This window comes from Danio aesculapii, chromosome 22, assembly GCF_903798145.1.
Source record: "Danio aesculapii chromosome 22, fDanAes4.1, whole genome shotgun sequence".
Taxonomy (NCBI): domain Eukaryota; kingdom Metazoa; phylum Chordata; class Actinopteri; order Cypriniformes; family Danionidae; genus Danio; species Danio aesculapii.
The window spans coordinates 33,547,462-33,566,382 of NC_079456.1; the positions used below are offsets into that span (position 1 = coordinate 33,547,462).

Here is an 18,921-nt window from a genome sequence, read left to right on the forward strand (position 1 = left end):
CAGGGTGAGAAGAAACTAAGAAAATAAGCGGCTTACTGTTTTGAAAATGTATGCTTGCAGAGGCTGTAATAATACTACACTGTAAAAAATGTACTGGTTAGTTGAATTAAAAGGCAATACCATACACCCGGTGCAATAAGGCGCAAGACGTGTTTGGTGGAATTTGTTACTATTTTCAGACCAGCACATTTGTAATGTTCATGTTTTGCGGCACATTGTTTAAACAGCAAATCTATTTGCACCACTTTGTGGTCTCATGGGTGTGCTGGTCTATAAAGGAGGTGTGTTAAGGCACATTGTTGGTGCGTTGCTATTTTGAAGAACTGAAATAGACCGTGCCATTGACCAAGTAAAAGCTGCTCTAAAGTCCAGCGTAGAGCGCGTTAGTTATGCACCTATGGAGGTCTAAACGCGTACACATTGCTGAATACACAGAGGATGTAAAGCAATACACAAATATCTTTACAGATGAAAACAATTAAAGGATTAAAATGTTACAAAAATTATAATTTTCTACATAAATATAAAAACCACTGCCTCCATGCCTTCTTTACCTCGGGGGGCTTATATTATTATTAGCAGTATTATTTGTTATCTGCATATTTATATACAGATTTGTCCACCTGTGGGATTTTGGAGGTTGGGTGTGTGTTTGGATATTGGATGTGTATTTTTTGACCACACTTTGTTATTATTGTTCATTTATTCCTTTGCTGGAAATTAATACTGAATTTAGAAAGAGTTTTGAAGCAAATCTATGAGTTTAACGAAGGAAACTAAATATGTCGGCTAATGGATGTCTTCAGTAGAGTGAGTTTCCACTGTTTCCTTACTCCACCAAAGTAAAGGAGTAAAGAGTAAAAGTAAAGTAAAGAGAAAGTAAAGATGCCCAATGGAGGAGGCTCGTTCTTTATCCTCGTGCTGCAGATGTTTATCTGTTTTCTCACTACTGAAGCCATGGCGCAACGCAACTGACTCTTAAAGGGAATGAGAGAAGAGACTCTGATTGGTTTGCACATTATGCTCAAAACACACCCATAATTAATTGAGACAATAAGCTCATCCCTGTTAGACCATGCGCCGGGGCGCAGAGCATATTTTTCCATCCTTAAAATAGCAAAAGTGAATTCGGACACGCCCTTAATGCTTTTGCACCATGACCTTTAGGCTTTGTGTTTGGAACGTTAAAATAGCCCAAAAAATTATATTTTACAGTCATCTTAACTTACATTAGTCAAACTGACTAAAAATATTAAGTTAAACCCACTAGAACCCTACTCAAAACTCCGCACCTCCTTCCCCTTGCTGTTTATTTTGTCTGTGACCCCTAATCCATCCTTCCCCACTGCACCCCTCAGTTCGCCGACACAACCCATTTCGTTCGCGAAAACTCTCCCCAAAACAACTCCCCCCCCCCCCCCCCCCCGGATCTTTACTTTTGTTGACGACACCTCCCCCTCTCTTTACTTTCGCCCGCGACACCCTCGAAATGTTGTCATAGGGCCCCTGGCTGCATTTGAAACTACAGCTCTGTTGCCACACCCTCAATTATTACACTTTTAGGACATCCGATAATTACAATTGGCACGCACTTGGGACACATTGGGATGCAGCATTCCTGTTTTATTACCGCATGTTTGTTCAAATAAATTACTAAAGCATGGGTGAACATAAAATTATAAAAATAAAGTAACAATTAATCTAGTGTGTGTTAAAAAAGAACTTTTGTTAGTACACTTTACCCACCACATTGTTTGGTTTTTGTGAGAGGCAACTCTCATCGCTGGATGGGAAACAGAAACAGTCTGACAGGAGTTCAGCTCTGGCCTGTATTCACATTCACACACAAATGCACGCACGCACGCTTGCACACACTCTCTTTCTGTGGCCCAAATTTATCCTGCTTCCATTTACAGAGCAGCTGTTGCTTACAGAAACACTGATCGCTCTACACGCTGCCATATTTCTTTCATACTTGTTAAATATGCATGAATAAATTATCCAGTATTTAACTGTAAAATGAACTGTATTTTATCGTAGGACAGTTACACTGAATGCTTCTGTATTTTAAAGTTGCATTGTGAAAACTACTGTGTATTTTACAGCAAAGATATACAGTTGAAGTCAGAATTATTAGCCCCCTTTTTTTCCCTAATTTCCCCTATTTTTTCCCCAATTTCTGTTTAACGGAGAGAAGATATTTTTTCAGCACATTTCTAAACATAATATTTTTAATAACTCATTTCTAATAACTGATTTATTTTATCTTTGCCATGATGACAGCAAATAATATTTGACTAGATATTCTTGAAGACACTTTTATACAGCTTAAAGTGACATTTAAAGGCTTCACTAGGCTAAATAGGTTAACTAGGCAGGTTACGGTAATTAGGCAAGTTATTGTATAACGATGGTTTGTTCTATAGACTATCGAGAAATAATTGTATTGGTAATTATAGCCCTGTCCTCTTCAGATTCTGATGACTGTAACGCTAAAGTGCTCTAAGTGAAGTGTAATTTCTTCTTCTGCTGTGTGTGTGAGAGAGAGATTGCTGTCCCGCTGACTGACGGTGCGCTGCTGTGTTTCCTGCACATCAGCAGGATCTGGCTGTGATCTTCTGTCTTTCTGTCCGTCTCTCCACACTTTTATGACACTCCACATTACCATCACCCCACAGCAGTGCTAACACCCTGAACAAGACAACCCCGCAGAGACCACACACACCAACCACACACACTCCTATACACAATTTTGCACAAGCAAAAATTCCACCTATAATGTGTATTTTAGAGAATCATGGGAATTTTTGGGGGGAAATGCGCTTGAAAAATAATGTAGCATACAGTACAGCTGCACGATATTGGATAATATGGCAATATTTTATTTTTCTCTGATACATATTGCGATATTGAGTGTACTTTCAATAGATGAGACGAATTAGTCGCTATCCACCTAATTATTAATTTAAAGGGGTGGTCCAGAGCGTATTTTTAAGGTTTGGTTGTGTTTATAAGATGCAAAGCAATGTGTGCTCATGCTTCACTTGTAGAAAATCAGGTTATTTGTTCATATATCTTACTTTGCTTATATACAGCTACTCAGCTAACATGAAAACCACTGTCATATTTCCTAGTTCCTCTGAAAGGCCCGCCCTCAAGATGCTCTGATTGGTCAGCTAACATAATGTGCTGTGCAGGGGCGTAGCAGCCATTTTAAAAGTGGGGGGGACAGCTGTATGGTCACCCAAAAGTGATTAATGATTTTATAGCAATAAAGTTTATTTAATAATCTTTTAACCAAAATTCTAAAATAATTACAAAATATTAATAATAACAATAAATAAACAGAACCACACACATTTAAATTAAGCATTACTCTGTGTGAAAATATTTCTAAATACTACAATTCAATTGCAAAATTGCAAGTTGATACTACACATATAACGTGAGATGGACATCCCCATGTGTACTTGCAGCGATGCGTCATTCATATAAGCAGAACACGCAGGATTCATCACGTAAATTCACCAATTACTCCCCAAATACATGCAAGTAAGTGGTTGGTGAACTTAGAGAGGAGTAGATTCAACTTTATAGTTACTTTCAGTATGTGTATCTGATATGATTAAAACACATCCGCAAATTATATTTGAATGGATTGTTAGACTTCCTTGTGTATTTTACAAACGCTAAAGTTCTTGTTTTACTAGTACTTGTGTGTATTTACATGTCTAAATCATAAATTAAGCAATAGGCCGTAAAAAGGCTGCATAATTGTGATAATATAACACGTCTTTCTCAGCAGAGTTAAGTTGGTCTTGTTTTAGGAAGACAAAAAAAACAAAAAAAAAAAAGCACTTTTACGACGGTCCCTTAATGAGAGTTTAGCTCAGCGCGAGCTCTCTCTGGCTAAACGCATATTGCGACTGCTCAAGCAGTGCTCGTAATATCGAGCAAAAAAAGAAAGACAGCTATGAAACATAACCAGCTTTGTCTTTTTGTGGGGAATACATTTTAGATCTTTTTAGGGTGAGAGGTTTTTTAGTTAATGCCGTCTGTCACTGAATGTGTCAGGAATACCGAAAACAAAACCAACTTAACCCCGCTGTCTTTCTCTGGCTCAGCACCAGACAAGACACCAGCACCAGGGACTTTACGGTTCTCACTTCGAAACGGAACAAAAGTAGGATTCTGTAACGTTAGTGATTTACCGTGATTTACCCAGCTGTAGCTGTTGCTGCCTTCCGTGTCATCCCTGTCTTTGACTGCAAAGTGAATGAATGAAGCTCGTGGCAGACGCTCAAGAGATTCGAGCTGTGATTGGCTGAGTGATCGATTACTCAAATCAAGTAACAAATCAGAGAACACTTGCGGCCGCTGGGTCAAATAAAACGTGTGGGCCAGTCGGGGGACAGAATAACCTGTTTCCAAAAAGTGAGGGGGACTTGTCCCCCCGGTTGCTACGCCCCTGGTGCTGTGATTCGCGGATCGGCTCAACATCACCAGAAAAAGCGCCACGTGCCTTTAAGCACGTGCTTTTGTGCTGTGTAAATACTGTCAGACAGAGCAGCTGTTAGCCATGTCAGTTTGCGCCTGAATCAGACAGAAAATGATACCTGCTCCCTAAAATAAAAACCTGACAAGTGTCTTTCACATATACTCGGGTTATAAGCTTGTGTAATATGAAATGTTCACAAATCTTTTGTGAGTTTGTTATTTGGGATGTAGAACGCAGGGAAAGCATCCTCATATAGAGACATTGCACATGGTGGTGAAGATTGTGGATGTTTACAACGGTTTGACGGATTCATATTAATTTGTAGCTAAATTGTTAGCGGTGACAAACAGCCTTTCCTGTTGATTACATCCTTGTTTAGATCCTCGCTACAACATACCGTTAACGCTAGAAACTGTGCATGTAATAGATCAATTTTAACAAATAAAAATACTTACAGGTTGTGGCTCACACGTCACAGCTTCGTCTATTATAGTTGGAGCAGCTCCTCCCTTGAGGAGTTTTTAGCTGAATCCAGCACTGAACTGGGAGAGATTCTGGAAGCTGTCCTTTGTCAAATGCTAGAGCTATATATATTTTTTTGTAATTCTCTGGAACATAATTAAAATTAAACTGTAAGCACATCTCTCTTTGTGTCGTGTACATTGGAAGCCCAAATACAGAAACAGAACAAACTCTGTGGAAATAGCAGCGTTTGAATGCCATTTTAGCTTTCTCTGCTTTAACATTACAGCGCCTCTGGCCACGCCCCTTCACTGCGCAGGGTGTATGCGCATGGTGAATGCACGTAACCTGAAGCGCTTGTGATCTCACTAGGCCGTATGTTTTTTTTTGTAGTCCCCAAACTTTGTTTGCTGTAGGCTTGTGCTAAGCTAACTCTGTAAAAGCCAATATCTCCCTCTGTATTATACTTTGAGCGTATTACATTCAGAGATGTTGTTTAAGTTCACAAAGCTACATTACACATCAACTAAAGTTTAACTTATGATATCATAGTGGACCACCCCTTTAAGAGAAAAACTATGCGTAATTTGAAGTATCAGCTGTAATTTAATCTAAATACTCAGAAACAGACTAAACATGATAAACTACATGCCACAGATTTTGTTTAGTTGTCTTAAATTCAGAAAAATGCACTTAAAGTGCGCATGAACTGGAAGCTGCGACTATTTTTTTCATACAGTGACGCAGTTCCTAGAGATACGGAGAATTAAATAAGAAAACAGTGGGCGTGGCTTGTTTTTTCTGCTGCGAGTAGGCATGGGACGATAACCGTTTTCAGGGAATACCGCGGTTTGGAAAAGTCAAGGTTTTAAAACCAAGAAAATGTTTTGTAATACCGTTCCTAAGGTATGTGTAAGATTTTTTTATTTACGTGTTTTTTTTTATTTGTTTTTTAGGACAACAGTATCTCGCAAAAATGTTCTGTAATACCGTTCCTAAGGTATGTGTAAGATTTTTTTATTTACGTGTTTGTTTGTTTTTTTGTTTTGTTTTTTAGGACAACAGTATCTCCAGCAGAAAAACAGCAGAAGTCAGTGATTCATTTGAAGTATTTAGCCTGACATGTTTACTGCTCCAAAATATTTTAAATGTTTCTCAAAATAAAATATATTGTGTTCAAAGGGGGAAAAGTTTTAGTTTTTTACGCAGATATTTAAAAAGAACTTATTTTAGAGCAGTAATCACAATACTGTGAACCCGTCATATTTTTATCAAAGGTTATCATACCGCCAGAATCTAATACCGGCCCATGCCTAGCTGCGAGCTGATTAGATGTGGTAAAGTAAGTGTTTCATTCAGAAAGATGGGAAAAAGGGTTTGTGGAGAGTTATTATAGCCTAACAGACTCCGCCTGCTCACCATTTTTGTTTGTGTGAAAACTGACAGCTGGAGGGGGCGTAGTTAAGTGTGTTAACGCCGCCCAATACCTCAGACTGACCTAATCTGAGAATTTACCGAAAAACAAACAGGAAGTGCATTTTCTGATTTCAATTAAGGATAAGAAGGGCAAACTATTTGTTTTTTTTCTTAATGACACAGGCAAATAAATTGTTCACCCCTAAACTAGCGATGTAAGCCAATAAAATCAACATGGTGAGTTTTGACTTCATGTGTACTTTAAATTAAGGGAAGCGTCTTTAAATTTGCCAGTACAGAAAAGTAGCCCCTTCCCGTACCCGTGCACGGATGTAATTCATCATAGTGCTCTCCGGGACAGACTGTAATCTAGATCACCACAGGGCTCTATATAGCACTGATGTCCGCTGAGAAACACCTGCAGGCCTAACCTTTAAAACAAACACATTTTTACTATGAACTGTCGATGACAGCCTGCAGAAAGAGCTCCTGACTACTGCTGCTTGGGGAAATAGATACCTACAGTAATGGATTCATTCTCCTTTGCTTTAGTCCCTTATTTATCAGGGGTCGCCACAGCAGAATGAACCGCCAAACTATTCCGGCATATGATTTATGCAGCAGATTCCTTTCCAGATGCAACCCAGTACTGGGAAACACTCAAACACACTCATTCACACACAAATACACCACGGCCAATTTAGTTTTTTCAATTCACCTATAGCGCATGTGTTTGGACTGTGGGGGAAACCAAAGCACCTGGAGGAAACCCACGCCAACACAGGGAGAACATGTAAACTCCACATGGAAATTCCAACTGACCCAGCCGGGACTCGAACCAGCGACCTCTTGCTGTGAGGCCACAGTGCTAATCACTGAGCCACCGTGCCACCCCAGTAATTGATCTGTGTTTGTAGTTTCAGGAAGTGAATGTTATGTCAAACACAGCTAAATTTTATTTCGACAATGAAAAATGTGACCACAAAACCAGTCATAAGGCTAAAACCTTTGAAAATTTAGATTAATACTAAATAAATAAGCTTTGCATTGATGTTTGTTTTGATAGAGTAGTATACTATTTGGTTGAGATATGACTATTTGTAAATCTGGAATCTAAAGTTTCAAAATAATCTGAACAATGAATATATCATCAAAAGGAGGAGCTTAGCAATGCACATTACTAATCAAACATGAAGTTGTGATACAGTGGGGGAAAAAGTATTGAACACGTCATGTTTTATTTCCTAGGAATAATATTTCTAAAAGAGCTGTTGACATGGAATTGAACCAGATTTAGGTAAAAACCCAAACTATACAAACATAAAAATAAAACGAAACAAAATATTAGCTGTGTTTAATAAGAATGTAGTGACAGAAGGAGAAAGAGCTGAACTACTGAAATGTATTTAAACTGTATATGAAAGTCTCTTTTGGTGCTGGCAGCTTAAAGACGCCTCTCATTTGGAGAATGAAGTCACATGCATTGCTCAGGGGTGAGTTTCTCACAGACTACTACAGAGTGTCAAAATCTTGATGGTTCTGTTGGTCTCGTCTATCAAATCTGAGCTTTATTTGGTATTTTCTATTGGATTCGGTTCAGGTGATTGGCTGGGCCATTCTCCAGCTTGATTTTCTTTCTCTGAAAGCATTTGAGAGTCTCCTCGGCTGTGTTTTGGATCATTGACTTGCTGAAATGTCCACCCTGGGTTCATCTTCATCCTCCTACTAATGCAGATGTTGGACTGAAGCAGCTGATATTCATTTACACTGAGGAAAGACAGAGGGTTGCTGAAGAACTACTGAGAGATTTCAGCTGCTGTCTGGGCTTTCCATGTCTTTCTACACCTCCCTTTCTTCATATGTTCAAAACTTTTTCCCTGTGTCATTTCATTTTATTACACAGAATGTCATTTGTAAACTAATTAGATTTGTTTTCTGTGCATATATAGATTTATTTGGTGAAGTCAACAGGTCAACAGCACCTTTAGAAATATGTTTTCTGAAAAACATTGTGACATATTGAACAGTTATTTTCCCCCGCTGTATATTTCCCATAGTAAATCTTCATAGAACGTGATTTAGACTTAATATTCTAATGATTTTTGGGTGAAATCATTAATTTAGAATCTACATTAACTGTAGATTTATACTCACAGCCAATCATCATCATGGCCACGGCGAAGATCTTTTCCCCGTCGGTGGTGGGAGCGATGTTTCCAAATCCAATGCTGGTCAGGCTGGTCATGGTGAAATACAGAGACGTGATGTAGACCGAATCCTTACTGGGACCCCCTTCCCACTTCCCTAAGCCGCTGGCATTGAAGTGATAGGGTTGACCCACAGCCTCACCCAGCAGATACAGCCAGCTGTCGGTACGCACCATGTTGGCGTCTTGATCTATAACCTCATAGTCTCCGATGCTGTACCAGATGCAGGCCAGCCAGTGAGCAGCCAGACCAAACACACACACCAGTAAAACCAGCACCGCTGCGCCGTATTCAATGTAGTGGTCCAGTTTACGGGCCACACGGCCAAGACGCAGCAACCGGACCACCTTCAGGGAGCTGAACAGACTGCTGATGCCCTGCAAGAAGAACAATTAAAAATAGGAGATTAAAATACACATGAAATCAGAACTAACCACGTTGAGCTACGATGTGTTTTGGATAGTTTTTGGGCTGAAATCAGTCAGCTACATCTGGCAACACTGGTAACAGTGTCAAAACTGCAGAAGGAAATTTTTCGTGCAAGAATAAGGTCTGTGAGGTGTGACACAACACAAGTGAGGATGGCGGCAGCAAAAAAAAAACAAGACGGTGGGCACAAAGAGTTTTTTTCAGCGAAAAGTGTAAGTCAAATAAACTCAAGTTCACCACTGAATAAATCCATCACGATAATGCTGTTATTGCTCGTGTTTTTACCCCCTCTTTAATGCACAATCTATCATTTTAGCAGGTTTATATGTGAATAATACTCCCTGAAAACTGCAGAATAAACAGCTAAATGTAAAAGTATATGACCCCTGCCAGTTCTTCTCACTTCTCAGAGTAGCATGTCCAATTTCGGTTGAAACAATATGAAAATATACAGCCTCCATCTTTTATTAAAACTGATATATGAGACATGTTTCATTTATACTATGGCTAAAATAAACAGAAGTCTTTATTAAACTCTCTCTTTTTCAGTTAATAAACATTCTTTTAACTTTACACTATCAGCTTATTGAAAGGAGTGGTTATTTTTTTCTGAATAACTGAACCTTTTTGCAGTTATTCGCCTCTTTGTTTATTTAATTATGAGGTATAACTATTTTTATTGACATTTTAAGAGCTAATTTTTGCTAGATTCTTTTGTGGGATGGTTATCTTGCACACTTTTTGATGTACAAAAAAAATTTCCTACCATTTGGTCAAATTGCTTACCATACTATTTTATTAGTTTAAGTCAGGGGTGTCCAAACTCAGTGCTGGAGGGCCGGTGTCCTGCATTGTTTAGCTTCAACTTCCTTCAACACACCTGCTTGGAAGTTTCTAGTATACCTAAAAACAGCTTGATTAGCTGGTCCAGGTGGGTTTATTTGGGGTTGGAATTAAAATATGCGGGACACTGATTCTGGTTCTGTTTTAAGTGTTTGTTTACAAATGTGCATTTAAACTGTAAGCTTTATATTACAGTTTTATAAATAATGAAAATTTATAATAAAGAAATATGAAAAGCTACTTTTTTATTTTTAAAATACAAATTTATTATCGTGTATCATTAATTATCATTATTTTCTTTTTTAGAAATCTGTTTAAACTTGTTTTAAATTAAAAACTGAAGCCTACAGTCAAATAACAAACTGGCCAGCACACTCAAATTTTCCCCATTTGAATTTGGCCATTTGATTAAAAAGATAAATTCAAACATAATAATAATAATCCAACATTTGGTCTTTTGAACCACCTGAACCCCCCTTAGCTACGAGCCTCAATTTAAGCTTTATGTAACATAACAAACTGTATGAAGAGAGGATTAACTAATAAAATATTTAGCTGTAAAATAACAATTTAAAATTAATAATAGCTGTTAAATAATTATTAGCCGCATATATTTATATACAGTTGAAGTCAGAATTATTAGCCCCCTGAATTATTAGCCCCCCTGTTTATTTTTTTCCCAATTTCTGTTTAGAGAGAGAAGATTTTTTTCAACACATTTCTAAACATAATATTTTTAATAACTCATTTCTAATAACTGATATTTTTTATCTTTGCCATGATGACAGTAAATAATATTTTATTAGATATTTTTCAAATCACTTAAATACAAGACTATCGAGACTATCGAGAAAAAAAAATTAGCTGAAAGGGACTAATAATTTAGACCTTCAAATGGTTCAGAAAAAAAAATTAAAACTGCTTTTATTCTAGCCGAAATAAAGCAAATAAGACTTTCTCAAGAAGAAAAAATATTATCAGACATACTGTGAAAATTTCCTTGCTCTGTTAAACATCATTTGGGAAATATTTAAAAAAAAACATTCAAGCATTCAAATATTCATATATAATAATATTCATATTCGTGGGGGGGGGGGGGGGGGGGGGTATTCATTCAGAGGGTTGTTTGATTCACCAGTCCCCACTAATGTTAAGTGCAAACATACGCCCTTAACTGGAACACAGACCTTTTTTTTGATTCAGAGACGCCCTTAGTGCTTTTGCGCCATCCGCCATAAACACTTAGCACTTAGATTGTTAAAATAGAGTCTTTAATATCTCTCGGCGAGCAATCGTAAAGGTGCAGATACATCTGTATTATTCACGTTGCTAACTTGGTGTTGTGGTACTGGATGCTGTCCTCTGTCTAAGCTGTAAGGGACAAACTAATATGTTACTTTGTAAATAAAGGAAAGTATTATCAGGTTTTTTGTGACATCAAAATTTGTTTCTCTGCAACCAAAAGCGTTAGAGATGGTATTGTGCTACGTTATGCTCCTCAATACTGGACATTGAGCAAGAAAAGCCCTGCAGAATCGGCATAACTGTATCACACAGTGGCTGGGCTTGAACTGTTTTCAGCCAGAAGCTGAAGCAGAAAGAGGACGAATAAGTGATGTTGACGTTTTTTGAAGGAAAGAGGACTGTATGTGCGAGCGCTATAATCTCCTGCTCTGCCCAAAGCCCCACAAAGAACACAGCTTTGAGTGTGCACTTCCTACTCAGGGATTAAATAAGTAAGTCTGAGCCAAAACCAAGACCAAGGACAGCACCTGACAGGTTGTGAGCCGCCGTACTGTGCTTAAAATCAAAAGTGACCCATTTAACTTTCTTCATACTGTACCTTTTTCTGGTTTAAAGGGCCAGTTCACACCATGTAGGATAAGTATAAAGATAAGGATATCTGTCTAAATATTGTTCTGGATGTATTTAGATCGTAACTGCAATGATAAAGATGCAGAGAAATTAAATGATTGGGATCACTTTCAGAAGTGTTTTTTATTCGGTGACACTTTACAATAGGCTGTTTGATCGATCGAGAGTGAAGCTTAAACAATTACTGTGTGTGTTTGTGCTCTCACTCCTCATTCAAAATGTGTGTGTGTGTATGTGTGCACTTGGATGGGTTAAAAGCAGAGGACTAGTTTCATGTATTGTTAAATCCACCTTCACTTCATTTTTATTTTGCAGGTAAAAGGAGGGATAATTTTCACAGCATAACTCTTATTGAGTACATTAACTCAGACTTTGAGTAGTCTAGAGGTATGATTCTCGCTTCAGGTGCGAGAGGTCCCGGGTTCCTATCCCGGACGAGCCCCCAATTATGTTATGGTCCCTAATTTAAATACGATTCGTGAACCAAAGAGGACGTAACATAAATAAACAACGGCAAAAGTGTTCCAGCTAAATTATTTCTTAACATAACATAACATAACCAGCAAAACGATCCAAAAGGAAAAGATATGGGGAGCCCAACAACATAATAAATAACATCCAAACAAAGCAGGTTGGAACTCCCCACTCCAAACAAATATCAAAAGAAAAGCATAAAGGAGAACACAACAATAAAGCAGTCAAAAACGGTGGTGGCGTGGAGGAATCGAAGAGAAATCCGTTTCCGTCTGTTTTAAAGGCCTGACGCCACCAAATCAACCAATAGAAAACTGAAAAGGGAAAAAAGACAAACAAGATCAATTGAAAGTAATAATTAAGGGCAGGAGTGAACGCCACACGCAACAGTTTACAACAGATTCAGCTACTCTAACTGCACTACTTTTTTTGGCAAGCAAATTGTACTTTTACTTGAGTGGTATTTTTCAGTACTCTATCCACCACTGCTCATTTCATTATTAGGGTCTAAATTGGACATTTAATACCCCAAATCCAACCCCCTGTAATGTAGACTTATATCTTATTTTTGAGGTAGATCGTTAGCCCAATGCTCAACCCCCAACCTAGAGGACCAGGACATACACACATACACTACAGACAATTTCGCTTACCCAATTCCCCAATAGTGCATGTGTTTGGACTGTAGGGGAAACCGGAGCACCCGGAGGAAACTCACGCCAATACGGGGAGAACATGCAAACTTCACACAGAAATGCCAACTGACCCAGCCGAAGCTTGAACCAGCGACCTTCTTGCTGTGATGCAACAGCGCTACCCACTGTGCCACTGTGCCTCTCTGAACCAGAGGCTGCGATTGTTTTTTTTTTAAGCTAATGGATGTCTTCAGTGGAGTGAGTTTCCACCTTTTCCTTACTCCACCAAAGTAAAGGTGTAAAGAGTAAAAATAAAGTAAAGAGAAAGTAAAGAGGCCGAATGGAGGAGGTTTTCTCTGGTCTAAATTGGATATTTAATACCATACACTTATACAGCATGTAGACTATCAGTAAGGCTGCACAATCAGACGATTCTTAACCCACTATAAAGAGCCAGGTTTCTCACTACAGTCATCTTCAAGTCATCTTCGATTTGAAGAATCCCCCTTCCACCCCTACTCCTCCTCCTTTCCCTTCAAAGGGGCAGCACGGTGGCCATGCACTGTTGCCTCACAGCAAGAACATCAATGTGTAAAACTTATGCTGGAATAGTTGGTGGTTCATTCCACTGTGGCGACCCTGATAAATAAGAGACTAAGTCGTAGGAAAATTAATGATTGAATGAATGTGAAGTCATTAAAAAAAATGTTTGGCCACTTTTACAATACAACCGTCCATACAACAATGTCCAGGTTCAACATGCAGGAGTCATTAAACTGATGTTTGTAGAGCGGGAAACACAATCCAGCCACAGTCACATTAAACATTTTCTCCTGAACTAATCCTGAAAGGCTCCTAAAATCCAGCAGGGATTACGAGAGCCTCTTTCCTGGTATTCAGAGAGTGCAAATACAGTTGAAGTCAGATTTATTAGCCCTCCTGAATTATTAGCCGCCCTGTGTATTTTCTGTTTAACAGAAAGAAGATTGTTTCAACACATTTCTAAACATAATAGCTTTAATTAGTGGTGTAACGAATCACAAATCTCACGGTTTGGATCACACTATGGTTTTTGAGTCACGGATCAGACCATTTTTCAAATCAGAGACAAATGTCATTTGCTTTCCATTTATACAAAAATAATACAGCAAAAAACATTGATTTTTAATTCAATTCAATTCACCTTTATTTGTATAGCGCTTTTACAATGTAGATTGTGTCAAAGTAGCTTTAGATAAAAGGTCATAGTAAATAGGAACAGTGTAGTTCAGTTTTTAGTGTTTAAGTTCAGTTCAGTTTAGCTCAGTTCAGTGTGGTTTATTAATCACTACTGAGAGTCCAAACACTGAAGAGCAAATCCAACGATGCGCAGCTCTACAGATCCCAAACCATGCAAGCCAGTGGCCACAGCGGAGAGGGTAAAACTTCACCAATTGGTGAAAGTGAAGAAAAAAAACCTTGAGAGAAACCAGGCTCAGTTGGGCACAGCCATTTTAATTTCTCCGCTGGCCAAACGTCTTGTGCAGAGCTGCAGTCTCAGCGGCGGAGGCTGGAAGCTGGCCTCAGCGAAGACTCGTCTGTCTCTGGAGCGTCACAGGAATCAGTCTCATGTTCTCCACTCCTCCATGACCACCACAGTAGCTGCTCGGGATACGGCCCGGTCCAGGACATGGAAACCTTGGGATCATCTCGTCGTTGGTTTTTACAAACAGAACTTAGAACCTGTAATTTTAATAAAACTAAAAATCAAGCAAAAACCAGCTAAAAAAAAGGAAAATATTCAATACGAAAAATTATCTTTGCTATAGTTGCTGGTAATGCTAAATATAGAAATCGAACTTCTTGTACAACATATCATATTTATTTTCAACTAGTGTTTCAACAATTCACACATAAAAGTTTCATTATAGATGGATCATTTCTGAAAACCTATTCAGTGACAAAATATTGATTGGTTTGTCGCCACCCAGTGGTTATACAATGTACAACACCAGCGTCAAGTTCCATGAAACGGTGATTTTAATCTTTACCATAAACATCAGTGTTTATAACTATAAACTGTTCTCCCAGTACTTCTGTGTTATTTAATTGTTTGTAACGAACTGAAAAAGTGTCAAGTGAAAAACGCAGATTTGAATGCAGCGCTTAGAAGGATTAATAAACGTGCAAATCATTATCATTTATCATTCATGTTGCGCGGGTTTGATTTGAGATCACAATCTTTTAATGTTTAATTGTGCAGCTTTACACTGAATGCATTAACGCAGGCCGAACAAACAGTGACAGAAAACACATTTAATTAATGACCTAAGAAAGCATTGAGGCATGTCCCACCACAACTTTTTCCATCATTATATTTTACAGCGAAGCCTGAATGCTTTCATACACGTGATTTGAATGACGCGGGAGGCGATCTCTCTGCAATTGTTAGAAATGTTGGATTAACCTACAAGTTCAAAAAAAGTTATTAATCCGCGCGTCACGTGCGTTCCGAACCGTGGGTTGTGATCCGTACGGATGAACAGTGTATGAACACGTATGAACAGTGATCCGTTTCACCCCTAGTTTTAATAAATAATTTTTAATAGCTGATTTATTTTAATATTTGACTAGATATTTTACTAGTTTTCAACTTAAAGTGACATTTAAAGGCTTGACTAGGTTAATTAGGCAAGTTAGGGTTATTAGGCAAGTCATTGCATAACAGTGGTTTGTTCTGTAGACAATCCAAAACAAATATTGCTTAAGGGGGCTAATAATATTGACTTTAAAATTGCTTTAAAAAAATTTAAAATCTGCTTTTATCCTAGCCAAAATAAAACAAATAAAGACTTTAAGATATTATAGGAAATACTGTGAAAAATTCCTGAATCTGTTAAACATCATCTGGAAATACTTGAAAAAGAAAGCAAAAGAAAACCCAAATTCACAGCAGGGCGAATAACTGTATGTCCATACTGTAGTTTAATGCACGCATTAATTATTTAGTTATTTAAGTCGGTGCATTTCCACTGCTGTCTCCATGCGAGAAACACATGCTATACTGCTGTGGGCTTCAGAATCACAGAGCATGAGCAGCTAATTAGTATGACCTCTATGTGACATTGCTTGTGGATGGGATAATACGTGCATTAGCCACTGAGTTTGACACAGATTCTAACGTAAACGCCCTTATATGTTAACAATGCCATATGTATTTCTTATATTAAAGTTTAAATAAGAAATAAAAAGCTCATATACACCTATCAGTGCTTCCTACGGGTTTGAAATCTATTTGCGGTGATAGCCAGATTGAAACACACCTTTTACCCACAGCGCATAGTTCACTATATGCGACAAACAAAACGTATTTAGATTTGTAACACTATTTTTATTATTATCTGTTTTAAACTTTTTACTTTTCAATGGGTTAAAGTTAAAGACTGTTGAAATAAATTTGACTAAAAATCCACTATTTCTCTTTTATGCTATTCAGGAGCCATGTGCACCCTCTGACAGGTCAAATCTGCCTCTCTCCATCTCTTATTCAAGTTCAGGTTGCTTTATTGGCGTGACATTTTGCACAGTATTGCCAAAGCATTATAGATGTATAAAATACATAATATACTGACATCATCAATTTAATAAAATATACAGGAAATGAGAAATAAATGACAGAAAAAAAGGAATAAAAACAGACAATGTATCTTAAAATTATAATAATTACAAGAATAAAACATATTTAAATAAGACAAATGAGTTGATTACCCATTTCTAATGGTGTACAAATATTTTGAAGCCAATTTAGGTGTAATTTCGTCCTCTCCAAGTATTTAGTAAAGTTTTTCTGAGTCGTTTAGCTTTTTCATTCATTCATTCATTCATTCATTTTCTTATCGGCTTAGTCCCTTTATTCCGCCACAGCGGAATGAACCGCCAACTTACCCAGCATATGTTTTACGCAGCGGATGCCCTTCCAGCTGCAACCCATCACTGGGAAACATCTACACACAATCATTCACGCACATACACTATGGACAATTTCATCCATAGTGCATGTTTTTGCATTGGTCTGAAAATAGCAACACATTGTGGAAACACGTCTTGCGCCTTATTGCGCCTGGTGTATGACAGGACCCTACGTGTGGAAAGCACTGCCTATTAAAGGGATAGTTCCTCAAAACATTAGTTTGCAAGTGTTTGCATTTCCAAATCTTTTTAGATTTTTTTTGTCTGGGCTTGTATTGTACAGCAGTGTAAAAACACTCAAAATTGCCTGTGTCAATGTTTTCAAGCAGTAATATTTGATTCAGCAAAGTCACACAAGTGCCAATTTGACATCTGTCACATCCATAAACAAGCTTTACTCTCATAAATGCAGAAATGTCCAATCAAATCAACTCAGTCATGTTTGTTCAGTAGAGAGCAGCTCTTCTCCTGTTGATGAGCATTATTTCTGTTGGGTTGTGCAGTTTCAAAGTGTGTTGTAGACTGTAAACTCACAGACTTTTCTGCCCACATCATCCATAACGCATGTTTATTCCCCTCATTTACAATATTAAACATGTTTACAGATTGATATTTGTCTGATCCCAGAACTCTTTGGTTAGCAGTTTTGGAGAATATGAGCAGATGTTTTAATATAATGTGAACATATACTTTCTCTGTCAATTTAAGTTTTGAGTTTTTACAGCAAATGTCACATCCGTGATGCTGGAATTGCTTTTATTTTTGAAGGCAGTTTCATGTTTGTGTCACTATAATCACCGAGAGCAAAGTTTGGTTCAGCCTGCAGTGCAGCATTAGCTGAGAGTAAAGCTCCGCTTGAATGATTTTGCTGCAGAACGACACTGATGGCTGCTGGGACATGCCAGCTATTAATGATGATGATGACTTCTGGACTGATGGATTTTACAGTTCTAGCAGGGTGCAAAGCTTGTGGCTCCTGTGGGGTTTGTTTCTGCGGTAGCAATACAGCATAAGATACTGCGATATCACTCAGAGAGAATAACTGCCAGCTTCATTCACAGGGCTCCTGAGGGAAATACCTGGCATGCACGGATGAAATCAATCCCGAAAACACAGCTTCAGTGCGGAAAAGCCATCAAAACTGACTGTGAGGCAATAATGCAATTTCAGCAGAAAGATTGAGACTGACTAGAGACTCATGCTGGAAGACATCGCTTCAATATTCCTGCAGTTTTAAAACAAAAATCACTTACGAAACATTATAATCTCACAATTAACAGCATGTATCTGGAACAAAGCTCTAACTTGGACATTTGTGTATTATTATACACACACACATACAGTTGAAGTCAGAATTATTCGCCTTCCTGTGATTATTTTTCAAATATTTCCCAAATGATGTTTGACAGATTCAGGAAATTTTCACAGTATTTCCTATAATATTTTTTCTTCTGGAGAAAGTCTTATTTATTTTATTTTGGCTAGAATAAAAGCAGTTTTTAATTGTTTTAAACCCATTTTAAGGTCAATATTATTAGCCCCCTTAAGCAATATTTGTTTTGGATTGTCTACAGAACAAACCACTATTATACAATGACTTGCCTAATTACCCTAGCTTGCCTAAATAACCTAGTTAAGCCTTTAAATGTCACTTTTAGCTGAATACTAGTGTCTTTAAAAGTATCTCGTCTAATATTTTGTACTGCCATCATTGCATATTACAGTCTTGTGCATAATTTGCATCTTCAACAGCTAATGAGGAAGCAATGAAGGGGTGCTCATTATCACCCTCATTACCACCGTCATTGGACGCCCTACAGTCTCTTGGACTTAAACACATGCATGCTGTGGCCAATCTGATTATGCAAGGCCACATGCCTGTTAGGACGGGGCCATATTGGTGTAGAGTTACTTACAGTTGAAGTCAGAATTATTAGCCCTCATGAATATTTTTATCCCCAATTTCTGTTTAATGGACAGAAGATTTTGTTTAACACATTTTTAAACAATAGGTTTAATAAATCATTTCTAATAACTGACTTCTTTTATCTTTGCCATGATGACAGCACATATTATTTGACCAGATATTTACTAGTATTCAGCTTAAAGTGATTTTTAAAGGCTTAACTAGGAT

The 18,921-nt window shown here is 37.9% G+C and overlaps 1 protein-coding gene across 1 annotated transcript in view; it reads right to left on the reverse strand.

The window, feature by feature from the left end:
- kcnh1b (potassium voltage-gated channel, subfamily H (eag-related), member 1b) overlaps window positions 1–18,921 on the reverse strand; it is a 76,860-nt gene that overhangs the window by 48,008 nt on the left and 9,931 nt on the right. Inside the window, exon 7 of the mRNA XM_056448599.1 lies at window positions 8,531–8,960. Within this exon, the coding sequence (XP_056304574.1) occupies window positions 8,531–8,960 (430 nt within the window). The remainder of the gene's footprint in view (window positions 1–8,530; window positions 8,961–18,921) is intronic.